Genomic DNA, 16,690 nt, shown 5'->3' on the forward strand with positions numbered 1-16,690 from the left:
TATTTATATATTTATTATGAGCATGACAGGTGTTTTGATTTATGTTTCTGGAGAATAAGTGTGACACCATCTGTGTTATGCATTTTACTCTGATTTATGCTATAATATTTACGCGGGGTTTAGAGGGTGTTACATTAACGACTAGTTTTACTTTAATCATCATCAACTGTCGTTGTGACATCAGCAGAGAGAGGTTTGCTTCATTGCCCAACTGCTATATAACCACCTCCAACAGGCAAATTGTCTCATCTCAACCGCTTGTGATTATTGTGTTTACAATTCTCATTCTCATTCAGCCCCAACTGTTCTTACGTTCTCTGTGTTCAATTTGTTTTTTCTCTCATCTCATCATGTCTCAAGCATCAGGAAAGAAGGATTCAGTCAAGGCGAAGGTTGAAATAACTCCACTTGGTGGGAAATGCATGGGTCTCAAGAGTGGTTCTTCGAAGAAAGATTATGTGAAGAAGAAGGCCAGAACTCCTGCAAGGAAGGTGTACCAGTCCAAGGCACGCGATGAGTGAAGGTATGAAAAACGGTAGAAAGGGGGGGTTTGAATAACGTTTTCAGTATAAAACTTCCACCTTAAAGATTTTGACAAATCTTTCGAGAACTTAAGTGCTAAAGATAAGAGATAGAAAAGCACACAAGGATTTTATCCTGGTTCACTTGATAAATCACTCAAGCTACTCCAGTCCACCCGTTAAGGTGATTTCTTCCTTCTTAGAATGAAGGCAATCCACTAATCAGGTAAGAGTTACAACTGCACTTGAAACCTACAAGTGACTAACAATTACACTGACTTAGCTCACACTAAGATTCACTCTCTTAGTCTTCTCTAGGATCCGATCAACCTTGATCTCCTAAAGGAACTAAACAAACTGTTTATCAAAGAATTGTTTACAAGAGATTTGCTTCTAAAAAGCTAATAGTAAACTCAATGAATTTCAGATGAAAGAAAGCTTAGAAGAATTTAAGTTTGTCTTGCGCGTATGTGAATGCTTCTGGCCGTTTCTTTCAGTCTTCAGCCTCTTTATATACTCCAAGGATTAGGGTTGAGCGTTGCATGGGAAATGCTACCGTTGGAGGGCAGTTCTGGAAAATCCAGCTTCTGCTGTGTCTGAGACTATTAGGTAGGTCGTCAGGAAGGTACAGTTGCTTTTGTACTTGGATAGCGACTTGACCTTTAAACCTAGGAGACTTCTGATCAGGGGAATGCTTCATATTGGAACTTGTGAAGCCGGTTGATCAGAGTCAGAGGGAAAGCCCAGATCCTCTGACCATTGTTTCTTCTGATTCTGAACTCAGAGGGAAGAACATGGTCTTCAGAGTATCTTGCTTCTGGACAACAGAATTTCACTAATCAGCTTCTGGATCTTCAGAGTCTTCTACACCATCAGAATATCTGAGCCTTCAGTGTTTCTTGGTTATCAGACTTTCTGGATCTTCAGAGCTTCTAGTGACTGAGTCCACATCAGAGTTTGTATAACTTCAGAACTTCTGAAGCTTTTCCACTGTTCATACTGAACATGGTGAATGCGAAAGCGTTGCTTGGGTTGCTCTTTATACACAGTGCTTCTGATTTGTGTGAGATTGAGTTGAGGTCAGAGCCTGTAAGTAGCACACTCAGAAAAACACGTTAGAGTACCACAATTGTTCATATCAAAAGGTTAACTTGTAATCATCAAAACATAGAGTTGTACTACTAGATCAAAACTTGATCTTACAATCCTCCCCCTTTTTGATGTTGACAAAACTAAGATTTTTGATGAACAATTCTTAAACATTAAACTGAATTCACTCAGAGTTTAGAGATATAGAATAAGACTTATCCTGATGTGAGTAGTTTATCTTGCTCATTCTGAATTCAAGTCACTGCTTGATTCTGAGCTTAGCTCCCCCTGAATCTAATACTTGATGAAAACGTTAGTAAAGTCTAGATTCTGAGCTAAATGATATAAGAGTTCAGAGTGAAAAACTTATGACATAGATGAAAATCGAGTAATCAGAGCGCATAAGTAATCAGAGTCACGGACAAGGTATCAGAGTCTTGGGTATCAGAGTCAACTAGAATCACTTCAGAAGAAGTGAAATGTATTCCTTGTATTTGCCCAGTGACACATCTATGGTCATGAAGGTGGAACTCTTAAATTCTCCAAAAGAAAAAAATAAATCACACTAACACATCTTACACATCAAAAACTGGGTTTACTCCCCCTTTTTGTCATAAGCAAAAAGCTTGGGGTGTGAAAAACTTAGCTTGAAGTACAAGGTACTCCCCCTTAGAGAAGGTCTAAGTTTAAAGAAAATGAAAACGATGCAAGCTTGAAGTACCAAGAACTTAACCTCGAGAAACTGTAGGAGCATTAACTTTCAGAGAGAAAGTGAAGCCTATATAAAGCGTTGGAGAGAGAGGTAAGCTTCACACCTCGAACAATTTTCAGTAAGGAAAAAATGGCATCATACATCGTAGCACTAGAAGAGCTGAGGAAGAAGGCCTTCGAGGAGGACTTGTTCCTAAACATCAGGCATCCAGAGGGTACAATGACCATCTCGGAGCTAACACGGACACTGCTGGAGGAGGACCTGCGTCCAGAGTTGGAGAGTGACCTGAGGGAATTTCTTGCCTTTGTTGAGGAGGTGCAAGAACTCAGCCGGCTTGAACTCAAGCTGCTGGAAGAAAAAGAGAGTTTGGAAGAGAAGCTCAAGACTGCATAAGAGATTCTGGAGAGGGATGAGCTAAAGAACAGGCTCAGCAACATCCAGCATGCACTGGAGCGTCTGGAGAAGGATAGGTCAGAGCAGCGCCAGGAGTGCAGAAGAATGAGGAGAGATCCTCCATTCTAGACTTTAGGGAAAGAATGTATGATGTAAACATAAAGATATTATGAATAAAAAGAATTTTGCAAACATATGTGACACAAATATATATAGATATGCATAGATAATCACAAACGAACAAAGTAGAATAATAAAAAGAAACAGAAGTTAACAAGAATAAAACAATCGTTAAGGAAAAGAAAAAAAAAAACGAAGAGATCCTAAAACTAAGGTTTATCAGTTCGACGCAGAAGTTCCATCATCATGTGCTTCATTTCAATTAGCATGGATTCATGAATGTCAAGACGCTGTTCCATGATGTCGAGTCTGGATGAGCTGGACTGAGTAGAACCGGAAGGAACATTCTGAGCAGCTTGAGGATCTGGAATGGATGCAGAAGCAGCAAGAGTAAACACTACTGGTGCAAGTGCTTGGCATCTAAGGGCTTCAGCCTCAGCTTCAAGTCGTTCTGTCTCTAGTCTGGCTTGTTCAGCTTGAGCTGCTGCTTGACGTGCAGCTTCTTCTGCTTGAGCTTTCTTTCTCTTGGCTTCTTCAATAGCTTCAAGAAGCTTATTTCTCTGTTCTTGTTCATGAAGAGCCACCCTCCGAGCAAACCTTTGCTTTGCAGCCTCAATCCTCTGACTTCCTTCTGCATGCAGGAGCTGCATCATAATTGGAACTTGAGCCACTAGCCAAGTGCCCAGATTGTTCCACTCATCAGCCACACGTTCAGCATTCTCACTGAGGTCAGTCTGACCGTGCACATTGCGTAGCCTCAAGGAGGCTTCATGATAGAAAATATTGATGCACTCAGAGAGAGATGTGGGTCGGAGGTGAGTATAAGGAATTATGGAGAGGTTGGTTTCAGGAGAGGCTGGGTGATTGCTGCTGTGGGCTTCAGAGGCACCTTGTGGAGAGCCAATGTTAAACATTTGAGCATTGGGTTCAGAGGTTCCAAGGTGAGGTTCTGAAGTTTCAACCAGAGGATGAGGTGATCTAACCGAGGATTGGTTAGACACAGATTGTTCTGGTTCAGGTTCTGGTTGAATAGGCTCTTGTTGGTCAGGGGCAGGGTGAGCTTGTTGAGCCAAAGGGTCTGCCTCATGTAAAGGATTGGCCAAGATAGGTTCATCTGGGTCAACTAGACGTTCAGGTCTAGGGCCAGGATATCTCCTAGGGCTTGGACAAGTGAGATAATATTCTTCTAAGGTAGACACCTTTTCTTTTCTGACCTCCATGAATTTTCTAATGGATTCAGAGTTATTGGAGGGAGAAGAGTCAGCAACATTGGTTGGGAAGGATACAGGTGTATAGGCTGTGGAAGAGTCTGTATCAGTAGTTCTGGGAGCCAGACGTTCTGATGCTCTTGGGACAGAGTGATCAGAGGTTCTGGGTCCAGGTTCTGTTTGGGTAGGCTCGGGTTGTTCATGAATGATGGGTTCAGAAGTTAATGGGTTGTATGGAATGGTGATGGGAGAGGTTGGTTCTTCTGACCTAGAGGGTTGGTTCTGGAGCAAATTCCAGAGAGGTGCTTCAGTAGGGGAAGGTTGAAAGAACGAAGACCTTGGGGAATGTGGTGGAGAGGTGGTTTGTGCAGCTGGTTGGGATTCATGAATAGGAGTGAGGGGATTTGAAGAGTGTTTGAGCATGGTAGATATGGGGAGTGCATCAAATAAATTCAAATCATCATCAGAAGCAATTGCAGACTTACTTGAAAGTGCTGATGATCTTGTCACTCTGGCAGGAGGTTCAGTCCTTCTGACCACTTCAGCAGCTGGTTCCACCCGAGTAGGCTTCACCACAATTCTGACCTGCTTCTTCTTCTTCTTAGGAGGACCATCCTCATTATCACCATCATCACCATCATCAGGCTTGCTGGTTTCATCTTGCTTCCTCTTGGATTGACCAGCCTTCTTCTTTTTGATCAGAGGGACATCTGATTCCTCAGAAGATTCTTCTAGGACCATCTTCCTCTGAACTTTCTTCTTGGGAGGAGAAGGAAACTCTGGAGCTGGCGGCAGTCTGCTGAAGAAGTCGTCGAGATCAATTTCGAATCCTTGAGCCCTTAGGTCTTCAACATAGCACCTAATGGCGTCAGGATTGTCTGCCTGAGTCCACAGAGGGTAGTCATTCAGAGGCATCCTTCTACTTCTGATCTCAGAAGATGTGTCTTCATGGGCAGGAGCAATCTTCTTCTTGATTAGGCCCATCTTCTTTAGAGAGTTTGCCGTGAAGACATCACTGACAATGGTGGTCAGATCCTCTGTGCATCCAGCATTTATCAGATCTTGAACGAGGCCACTCTCAATGAAGAGATCAGACAAGAGTCTCCCGAAGGGAATATACTTGATCGCTGACTTGATGGAGGCAGTGGTACGAGACTTCCGGATACATTCCTTCAAGTAGGAGAACAGGAAGTAGGGAAGGCAGATCTTCTTCTGGTCTTGGATGAAGAACAACATCACCTTCTGGTTGAAGTTGATGTAGTCTGGAGAACTGCCCTTTGGTCTCTGGTTTATGCAGTGGAGCAGGATCTTGTGCCAGATCCTGAGCTTGGGATGAAGGTCCATCACCTTGTAATTCGTCTTGCCCGGTTTGTAAGTGGTGTACAGGGCCTGGTTGATTGTATCCTTGGTGCTGGGTTTCAGCTTCGATTCCGTGAGTTGGAAACGATACCCAAAAGCAGTATCTGCACCTAGCAAGTTCACGAATGACTTCTCTGTGATGATGATCTTTCTTCCAAGAATGTGAGATACCACCTGAGTATCATCGCAGTCGGCGTGCTTCCAGAATTCCTTGATCAGTTTATCATACACCGGTCCTCGAAGTCTGTTGAAGTAATTTCCCCAACCTTGAACTTGGACTTCAGGACGAAGATCATACCCATTTGCAGCCAGGTTGTCGAGGTCGAATCTCCATTCTGCCAGGACTTGAAGTTCCTCAGGAGCAAATACGCAGTGAACGGCACAGCCCCGTTCTGCAATTGGAAGAATCTGCTCTTGAGCTTGACCTTGATCTGGTGTCGGATTCTCAGGGCCCCTTTGACCCGTTGCTAGACCAACTACCATGTGAGGGAACTGGGTTGCATCTGCAGTAGTTCTTCTGGTTTGACTCACCATTTTTGAAGCGGTTGAAGGTTTAAGGTAGAAGATGAAGGTTGAAAGATGAAGAGAGATCGAGAGAGAAATCGAGGATAAGCGGTTTTGAAAAGCAGAGAGAGAGAGTAAAAACCGGAAGTGAAAGAGATCGTGTGTGTATAGTGGGTTTTAACAAATAACCGTTGTTGATTCAAAAAGCACTTTAAGATCAACGGTTGAAAATTAAAGATAGATAGTAACAGTAAATACACAAATCACACAGAGGAGAGAAGCACATCTACACGCAATCATAACAGACTGTCACACGGGCACAAGGAACTATGCATCAGAAATACTGACACACGTGTTGCTGTCTCAGCTTCAGAGTCAGTACCAGTGGGTACACACACTCTGATTGAGTTACCTTCTGGACTAGACATCTTCTGATCAAGAAGTATCATAGTCAGAGATTCTGATCCATCATCACTCTGGACAAAAGTCCATGTTCAGATTTTTCAGAATAAAATTAAATCTATCCTCTGCTAAGGGCTTTGTAAAGATATCTGCCCATTGATGGTCAGTATCAACAAACTTCAGAAGAAGTACGCCCTTCTGTACATAATCTCTAATAAAGTGATACTTTACCTCAATGTGCTTTGCCCTTGAATGCAAGATAGGATTCTTACTCAATGAGATTGCAGCAGTGTTATCACAATAGATTGGGATATTGCTCTCAAGGATCTGATAATCCTCCAGCTGATGTTTCATCCAGAGCATCTGAGTGCTGCATATTGCTGCTGAGATATATTCTGCCTCTGCAGTTGATAGTGCAATGGTTGATTGCCTCTTGCTTGCCCATGAGACTAGATTGCTTCCCAGAAATTGACAATTTCCAGAAGTACTTTTTCTCTCTGTTCTATCTCCAGCATAATCAGCATCACAGTAACCTGAAAGCTTATACTCTGATGTTTTCTTATACATCAAGCCAAGGTTAGTGGTGCCTTTCAGATACCTTAGGATCCTCTTAACAGCAGTTAAGTGGGTTTCCCTTGGATCTGATTGGAAACGAGCACATAAATGAACACTAAATAGTATGTCTGGCCTAGATGCAGTTAAGTATAGAAGTGAACCTATCATGCCACGATAGAGCTTCTGACATACTTTACCACTTTTATCTTCTTTCTCTAGAATGCATGTAGGATGCATTGGAGTCTTGGCCACTGTAGATTCCAGCATATTGAACTTCTTCAGAAGTTCTTTAGTGTACTTGCTCTGATGGATATATGTTCCTTCTGGTGTTTGATCAACTTGTATTCCCAGAAAGTACTTTAATTCTCCCATCATACTCATCTCAAATTCAGCCTGCATCATCTCAGAAAATTCTTTGCATAGAGATTGATTAGCAGAACCAAATATAATATCATCAACATAAATTTGCACAATTAAGATATCATCTTTATAAGTCTTGCAAAAAAGAGTTGTATCTACTTTACCCCTTACAAACTCATTCTCCAGAAGGAATGAGCTAAGTCTCTCATACCATGCTCTGGGAGCTTGCTTCAGACCGTAGAGTGATTTCTTCAATTTGAACACATGGTCTGGTTTCTTCTCATCTTCAAAACCTGGGGGTTGATGAACATAGACTTCCTCTGAGATATAACCATTTAGGAAGGCACTCTTCACGTCCATCTGATGTAGAACTATGTTGTGATTTACTGAGAAAGAGATCAACAGTCTGATTGCCTCCAGTCTTGCTACTGGAGCAAATGTTTCAGTGTAGTCTATTCCTTCCTGCTGGCTGTAGCCTTGAGCAACTAGCCTTGCCTTGTTTCTGACTACATCTCCTTTCTCATTCAGCTTGTTTCTGAATACCCATTTCGTTCCAATAACATGGACACTCTCAGGCTTCTTCACTAAGCTCCAAACATCGTTCTTGGAGAATTGATTCAATTCTTCTTCCATGGCCAGAATCCAATCCTTGTCCTGAAGAGCTTCATCTATGGACTTGGGTTCAATTAAGGACACCAATCCTTTCAGACTGAGCAAGGTCTCTTCAGAGGGTCTGAAGGCAGATCTGGTTCTGACTGGTTCGTCTTTGTTGCCCAGAATCAATTCCTTAGGGTGAGCTGCAGTGATTCTGCTCTTCTTCAGAGTTTGTGAGTTAGAGGGACCAGCTTCTTCCTCTGGTTCATCTTCCTCTGGCTCATCTTCCTCTGGAGCTTTGCCTTTGTCAGAAACATTAATGCTTAAATCTGCAAACTTTTCAACTAGCTTTGACTGGTCAGAGTCAAGCTTATCGTCAAATCTAACATGAATAGATTCTTCAATAGTTTTAGCATCAGTATTATAAAATCTAAAACCTTTAGATCTCTCAGAATAACCGAGTAATAGACACTTAGAAGACTTAGCATCAAATTTATGCAATCTATCCTTAGTATTGAGAACATAACAAACACAGCCAAAAGGATGAAAATAAGAAATGTTGGGTTTTATGTTCTTCCACAATTCATAAGGAGTCTTATTCAGAATTGGTCTCACAGAGATTCTGTTCTGAATGTAACATGCTGTATTTACTGCCTCTGCCCAAAAGTGCTTAGCCATGCCAGTTTCTTGGAGCATGGTTCTAGCCATCTCCTGAAGAGTTCTGTTCTTCCTCTCAACAACACCATTTTGTTGAGGAGTTCTGGGACAAGAGAAATCATGTGCAATTCCATAGTCACTTCTGACATGCACAATCCTACAAGCCTTCTCGTTTTGCACTTGAGCAATGAAGGTAGAGAACACAGCATGAGACTCATCCTTGCGGGTTAGAAACTTTACCCATGTCCAGCGGCTATAGTCATCAACGATAACCATCCCATATCTCTTGCCACCTATAGACTCAGTTTTCACTGGTCCAAAAAGGTCGATATGCAGAAGTTCCAACGGCCTTGAGGTTGAGACAACATTCTTTGCCTTGAAAGGGACTTTTGTGAATTTGCCTTTCTGACATGCTTCACAAAGAGCGTCTGAAGCGAACTTCAGATTGGGTAAGCCCCTGACAAGGTTTAGCTTGCTCAGCTGAGAAATCTTTCTCATACTGGCATGCCCTAACCGTCTATGCCATACCCACTGCTCTTCATTAACAGACAGAAGGCACTTCACATTCTGAGCCTCCAACTCAGATAATATGATCTTATAAATGTTGTTCTTCCTCTTGCTGTTAAACAGAACAGAGCCATCGATTTGACTTACAGCCCGGCAGGACTTTTGATTGAATATAACATCATAACCCTTGTCAGCTAATTGACTTATAGACAATAAGTTATGTGTTAAGCCGTCTACCAATAACACATTATCAATGCATGGACTAATATCTACCCAAATAGTACCAGTACCAACAATTTTACCCTTTTCATTTCCTCCAAAGCCAACTTCGCCTCCAGGCTTAAGTTTCAGCTCTCGGAACATACGCCTTTCTCCCGTCATGTGACGCGAGCATCCACTGTCCAGATACCATGATTGGTGTTTCAGTGGAGCTATCAAGGATATCTGCAACATAGATAATCTTGTCCTTAGGTACCCACTTTCTGGGTCCTCTCTTGTTAGTTACCCCAGAGGTTCTGATCACCTTGGGTGTCTCAACATGATATTTTAAAGGAATATTTGCATGATATTTAGTCATAGAGAAAGATCCCTTTTTAAGAGGGTTTTTAGCAACTTTAGCAGGTACAGGATCAGGCAATATGGTACCAGAGGGAACAAAGCATTCATACAAGGATTTAGCTTTAGACACAGAGGGCTCATTTCTAATTGGTTTCGAATAGCCAATGCCATGCATTCCATTTCTGCTTACGCCATAGATCATTGAAGCCATTAAGCTTCTATCCACGCTTTTAGCTAGGAATCTTTGAAAAGACTTTTCATACTTAGATTCATTTCTACAATCAGAGGCATCACAGGCAACAATTTCTTCTAACTTAGCAATCTGGTTCTTAAGCACAGAGTTAGAATTGATCAAGGCATGATTATCATTTTTCAAATCAGAAATAATTTTCTCATGTTCAGAAGGAGTCTTGGAAACAGCAGATAAGTTCTTTTTCAGCTTCTTATGCTTAGACAATAAGGAGTTATACTTATCCATAATATCAGACAATGCATGTTTCAGTTCAGAGGTAGAGAAAGAAGCGAATACCTCATTTTCATCGTCTGAGTTAGGATTTCCTTCTGATTCTGAGTAAGAGTCAACAGCTCCCTTTGACTCTGCTTCCTTGTCTTTGACAATAGCCATGAGTCCTTGGACTTCACCATCAGAGTCAACATCCTCTGACTCTGATTCATCAAATGTCACCATCAGACTCTTCTTTGTCTTGAAGTGCTTCTTTGGCTTCTTGTCCTTCTTCAGTTTTGGACAGTCACTTTTGTAGTGCCCTGATTCTTTGCACTCAAAGCATGTGACTTCCTTAAGTGAGGACTTCTTCTGACCTGAGGATTCAGACTTTCCTCTTGCCTTTCCAGAGCCTTTGTATTTGCTCTGCCTGTGCTTCCAGATGCGATTGAGTCTCTTGGAGATCAGAGTCAGCTCATCTTCATCAGAATCTTCTGATGCTTCTTCAGATTCCTCTTCTTCAGCTTGAAGAGCTTTTGACTTCTCAACCTTAGCCTTTTCAGATTTAGACTTCAAGGCTATGGACTTTTTCCTCAGATCTTGCATCTCTGAGCGCTTCAGCTCATGGCATTTCAAAATGCTGATGAGTTCTTCTAAACTCATATTCTCAACGTCTCTCGTGAGCTCTATTGAAGTCACTAAGGGCATCCAACTTTCAGGAAGACACCTGATGACCCTTATGACATGATCTTTTGTTGTGTAGCTCTTGTTGAGAGGTCGTATGCCAGCTACAAGCAGCTGAAATCTGGAGAACATTTCTTCAATGGACTCATTTGGCTCCATGATGAAGGATTCATATTTTTGGATCAAAGACAATGCCTTTGATTCTTTGACTTTCTTGTTTCCTTCATGAGACATCTTCAGAGATTCGAAAATGCCTTTCGCAAACTCACGATCTGTAATCTTCTGGTACTCTTCATAGGAAATAGCACTTAGAAGAATTGCTCTTGCTTTGTGATGTTGTGAGTACAGCTTCTTTTGATCTGCAGTCATCTCTGACCTTGGAATCTTCTTGCCATCTGCATCAACTGGACGCTCGTAGCCATCCACAATAATATCCCAGAGATCTGCATCGAAACCCAGAAAGAAACTTTCCAGTCTGTCTTTCCAATATTCGAACCTTTGACCGTCGAACATAGGAGGCTTTGCATTGTAACCATCTCTTTGAGTTTCACTGGTGGTGGCAGCCATTGTTTTTCACACCGGCCCGGATCACTGAACACTGTTAGGTGTGGTAATCAGAACTTGCGCTCTGATACCAATTGAAGGTATGAAAAACGGTAGAAAGGGTGGGTTTGAATAACGTTTTCAGTATAAAACTTCCACCTTTAAGATTTTGACAAATCTTTCGAGAACTTAAGTGCTAAAGATAAGAGATAGAAAAGCACACAAGGATTTTATCCTGGTTCACTTGATAAATCACTCAAGCTACTCCAGTCCACCCGTTAAGGTGATTTCTTCCTTCTTAGAATGAAGGCAATCCACTAATCAGGTAAGAGTTACAACTGCACTTGAAACCTACAAGTGACTAACAATTACACTGACTTAGCTCACACTAAGATTCACTCTCTTAGTCTTCTCTAGGATCCGATCAACCTTGATCTCCTAAAGGAACTAAACAAACTGTTTATCAAAGAATTGTTTACAAGAGATTTGCTTCTAAAAAGCTAATAGTAAACTCAATGAATTTCAGATGAAAGAAAGCTTAGAAGAATTTAAGTTTGTCTTGCGCGTATGTGAATGCTTCTGGCCGTTTCTTTCAGTCTTCAGCCTCTTTATATACTCCAAGGATTAGGGTTGAGCGTTGCATGGGAAATGCTACCGTTGGAGGGCTGTTCTGGAAAATCCAGCTTCTGCTGTGTCTGAGACTGTTAGGTAGGTCGTCAGGAAGGTACAGTTGCTTTTGTACTTGGATAGCGACTTGACCTTTAAACCTAGGAGACTTTTGATCAGGGGAATGCTTCATATTGGAACTTGTGAAGCCGGTTGATCAGAGTCAGAGGGAAAGCCCAGATCCTCTGACCATTGTTTCTTCTGATTCTGAACTCAGAGGGAAGAACATGGTCTTCAGAGTATCTTGCTTCTGGACAACAGAATTTCACTAATCAGCTTCTGGATCTTCAGAGTCTTCTACACCATCAGAATATCTGAGCCTTCAGTGTTTCTTGGTTATCAGACTTTCTGGATCTTCAGAGCTTCTAGTGACTGAGTCCACATCAGAGTTTGTATAACTTCAGAACTTCTGAAGCTTTTCCACTGTTCATACTGAACATGGTGAATGCGAAAGCGTTGCTTGGGTTGCTCTTTATACACAGTGCTTCTGATTTGTGTGAGATTGAGTTGAGGTCAGAGCCTGTAAGTAGCACACTCAGAAAAACACGTTAGAGTACCACAATTGTTCATATCAAAAGGTTAACTTGTAATCATCAAAACATAGAGTTGTACTACTAGATCAAAACTTGATCTTACAATGAGGCTCCCTCAAATGTTCCTGTCTATGAGGATGTCACAAATGAAGAGGAGGTTTCTGCTGAAAACTCTCCTGTTGGCCCCAATCAAGATGTTGTGCCCGATGCTAGGGCTTCTGATCCTGAAGATGTTCATGATCAAGAAATTTCTGGAAAGGAAACATCTGCTCATGAAGATTCAGGGTTACCTACTCAATCTCATGGTTCCACTTCCCCTTCAAAAGAAGAAGAACTAGTGTATGTGTCCATTGATGAATCTCAGTCCAAGGAATCAAGCAAGGCTCCGGCCTCTGTTCAGAACATCTCTGATGATGATTCTGATGATGTTCCTTTAACTACTTCTCTTCCTGATAGTGTTGCTGCCAGGATCAAGAGAAAAAGGAGGGTTCCTGATGTGGATGAATCTCCTGCTCCAAAGAAGAAGTCCAAGACAACCCCAGCAACTTCCAAGTCTAAGCCAGTCGATGTGAAGGGAAAAGGTAAGCAGAAGGAAGTTAACACCAAGAGTTCCAAGAAGAAGAAGGTTCTTGTTGCTGCTGAGGAGTCTGAGTCAGATGTTGAGGAGGATGTCGAGGACATCTTGCCTTCTGAGAAGAAGAAGTATGCAGGAAAACGTATTCCTCAGTGTGTTCCTGATGTGCGTATTGATAATGTTTCTTTCCATGCTGAAGGGAATGTTCAGAAGTGGAAGTTTGTTTGCCAACGTAGGATTGCTAAGGAGAGGGAAGTTGACTCTGATGTGCTTGAGTGCAAGTAAGTGGTGACACTCATAGAGAAAGCTGGATTGATGAAGACCATTCTCAAGGTTGGACGGTGTTATGAAAGACTGGTGAAGGAATTTCTGGTGAATCTATCTGTGGAAGTGGGACTTCCTGAAAGTGTTGAATTCAGAAAGGTGTATGTGGGGGCTAAGTGTGTTGAGTTCTCACCTGCTGTGATCAACAAAGCACTTGGAAGAAGTGCTGTTGAATTTGTTGATGAGGAATTGTCCTTGGATGTGATTGCCAAGGAGATTACTGCTGGCCAAGTCAAGAAGTGGCCTATCAAGAAGTTGTTATCCACTGGAAATCTGAGTGTGAAGTATGCAATCCTTAACAGGATTGGGGCTGTGAACTGGGTTCCTACCCAACATACTTTTGGAGTTTCTGCTACTCTTGCCAAGTTGATCTACAGAATTGGCACTTCTACTGATTTTGATTTTGGCTCCTTTGTGTTTGAGCAGACATTGAAACATGCTGACACTTGTGCTATGAAGCTGCCAGTGTCATTTCCATATCTTCTTACAGAGATCATCCTCCAGCAGCATCCTCAGATCATCAAGGCTGATGAGGTTTCTATGCCCAAGGGTGTTCCAATTACCCTGGATCATCGTTTGTTCATGGAGCCGCATGTCCCAAACATTGCTGTGCCATCTAGCCGGACTTCGGCCCCTGCATCTGTAAGTGAATATGGCACTCGGGCCATTATTGCAAGATGTTTCTAAGGCTTTGCAGGAGACTATCAAGATCAGCACTGCTAGGAAGTTGAAGGTTGATGTTTTGCTCCTCAAGCTTCAAGAGGAAGACAGTCCAGGGGGTGAGCCAAGTGGTGCTGCTACTACTACTCATGAAGCAAGCACTGAAGAAGAGGAAGGATCTGAAGAGAGTATAGAGGAAACTGAAGAGGACTCCAGCTCTGAAGAATGATTTTTTCTGTGTTTTGCTATTTTTTCTTTTGGCTGTATTTGGACATCCTTTGCCAAATTTGTGCTAAAAAGGGGGAGTAGTTAGTTAGTTGTTGAAGACTCGGCTATGGTTTGTAATAATTTGTTTCTGCTGGTGTGAAGACTATGTTCTCTGTTTCTGCTAGTGTTGATTTGATTTGTGTTAATTTGAAGACAAGTTTGTTCAAGACAATGACTGTGTTAGTTCAAGCTGCTACTACTGGTTTTCTTTTGTTGCACTTGTTGGTTAGCTTATGTGCAAGTTGTTTCTGGCATTGTCTCTGGTTTACTGGTTTTTCAAGCTACTTTTGATTGGGTGATTATTTGTGTGCTTTGCTGGTAAGTGTTATGTTCCAACTCTGCATAGTGTTGGTATGATTGCATCATTTGAGGGGGAGTTCTTCTACTGAGGGCGAGTGTTGGTTCTCTTGTTTGCCCTCTCTGGTTCCCAAGTTGTTTTAGACAAAATTTGACAAAGGGGGAGATTTTTGTTACTTTGTTGTCTTGCATTTTGTCAAAAACAACCGGATGTCGAAGCCGATGCCGTGACATCTGACTTTGTGTAGCTAGGACATCAGTCCTCTTCTTGGTATGTTATTGTGGGCCCTTGAAGATCTTATGAAGATATGTTTTAATGAGTTACTTGCGGTTCAAATAGCTTTTCCAGAAGGGTTTTAATTGTGAGTTGTTATTTGTTGAAACAATCTTTGAGAAAAGATTTGTTTCTATCTTTACTTGGGAAAAACGCAACAATATCTTGGAGATTCAGTTTTTGTAAGGCCCTAAACGCATTTTGTATTATTCAAGTGAAAAATTGAATAAAAATGAAAGTTTTGACAAGGTTTGAGTTTTGACAGATTCTGGCTGTCACTTTGTGTGAATTTTTAGAGGGTCTTAACGACCTCATTTGGAAAAACTTCCTTCATGAGAGTTGTAGCCCTTTGAGTTGTAGCTTGAGATATTCGCATTTTAGTGACCGTGGTTCTGGCTGTACAGTGCCAACGAATTAATTGAATTGTTTTTCTTTTAATTTCGAGTTTGCTTGTAAATTTACTAAAAAGGGTTTAGGTTTTAAGTAGGTTCAGACCTGATTAAGTGTGTGATTAGGGGGTCAAGGCAGATATGGGTTTGGGCTTAAGTGAAAAGAAAGACAACAACCCTGACCCATGGGTTGTGGTCCGCGGGTTGCATGGGGTATTAAGGGGGAAAACCCTTATTTTTCCTTCACACTCAGAAACAGAATTGCACCCACACCATATTCACGTAATACACAGAGGGAAAAAGAGAGAGAAGCCGAGTGAGAGAAGGAGGAGCCGCCGCCCCTAGCCCCATCACCGCCGTCGAGTGTCGCGCGAAGGTGGGAGAGCTCGCGAGAGAGAGTGAGACCGCGGGGGAGGAAGAAGAAAGAAAGAGACTTGGACAACAAGGGACTGAGTTCTGAACCTGCATTCTTTTCCCTTTTCAGAACAAGGATTCAAGGTAAGGGCTGGTCTTAGGGATGGGTAGATGCCTAGGATGATGCCATGAATTTCTATGAGGAAAAGTGATGATCTTGAAGGTTTTCACATGATGTTTTGTGAATATAATTGTTGCTGGAAATTTGTGCAGTGAAATACATGCTTATTAACCCTTATTTGATGTGCATGCTATTGTTCTATGATCTCATGCATAAATCCCATGACTACTTGCTAATTTTGGATCATATTGTGCTTGTTTCAACATGATTAATGATGAATGTTTAATTCTGGAATTTTTGGGTGAACATGTTGATGTTTGGGGCTGGACAAAGGCTTGTATGGAAGAAAAGAAAGAAAGAAAGAAAAAAAATGAAAACCCTAGAGCCTAAAGTGGGTTCGGCCGAACCCTATTCCAAGGGTTCAGAGCGTTTCTTTCTTTGATTCCATGCTCAGGTCGTTCGAGGCTTTGCTTGAATAATTTGGCATGAGTTATGTGTTTGGAAAGCATGTAAATATGATTATGAATATCTATTTTATATGAATATTTCCTGACTGAGGAACCATGGATTGCTCACCTAGCCGTAATTCCCATTGGTGTTGTGAATGTCTATTGTCGTTAAGTTTATTATTTGTCGTTAAAGTTGATAAGAATCTAGGACTGACTTTAGAGCCTTAAATACAAAGAGACTGAGATTATAACTCGCTTCCAAGTAAATGTGATAAAACGGTCATAGTTCTAGTGAAGACTATGGGCCATGAGAACGATGGTGCCGTTAGAGACAAACGGTAGCTTGCACGCGAGGGAGAATTTGTGGATCAGTGGATCCTCGTGAATTGGTTGACTGTGGTCACCGTGAGAATTGTGATTTGTGGATCCTTGCGTATCCATGTGATTGTACATCTGCGGATGTACGTGATTGGCCAAGGTGTTTTGGTGGGTTGTGTGAAGTGAGGAATCCGTTAGCTTAACCGACTAACTGTTGATTTAATCCCATAAGAGATAATTTGATTATGGATTATTT

The 16,690-nt window shown here is 41.8% G+C and overlaps 1 protein-coding gene across 1 annotated transcript; it reads left to right on the forward strand.

Moving 5' to 3' along the window:
* The first annotated feature begins 350 nt into the window (after nt 1-350).
* Nucleotides 351-14,194, forward strand: LOC130712775 (uncharacterized). Its single transcript, XM_057562592.1, has 4 exons — nt 351-491; nt 12,517-13,262; nt 13,470-13,947; nt 14,003-14,194. The coding sequence occupies exons 1-4, from the start codon at nt 351-353 to the stop codon at nt 14,192-14,194; spliced, it is 1,557 nt and encodes a 518-aa protein (XP_057418575.1).
* The last annotated feature ends 2,496 nt before the right edge of the window (nt 14,195-16,690 follow it).

The sequence above is a fragment of the Lotus japonicus genome, chromosome 4 (genome assembly GCF_012489685.1).
Source record: "Lotus japonicus ecotype B-129 chromosome 4, LjGifu_v1.2".
Taxonomy (NCBI): Eukaryota; Viridiplantae; Streptophyta; class Magnoliopsida; order Fabales; family Fabaceae; genus Lotus; species Lotus japonicus.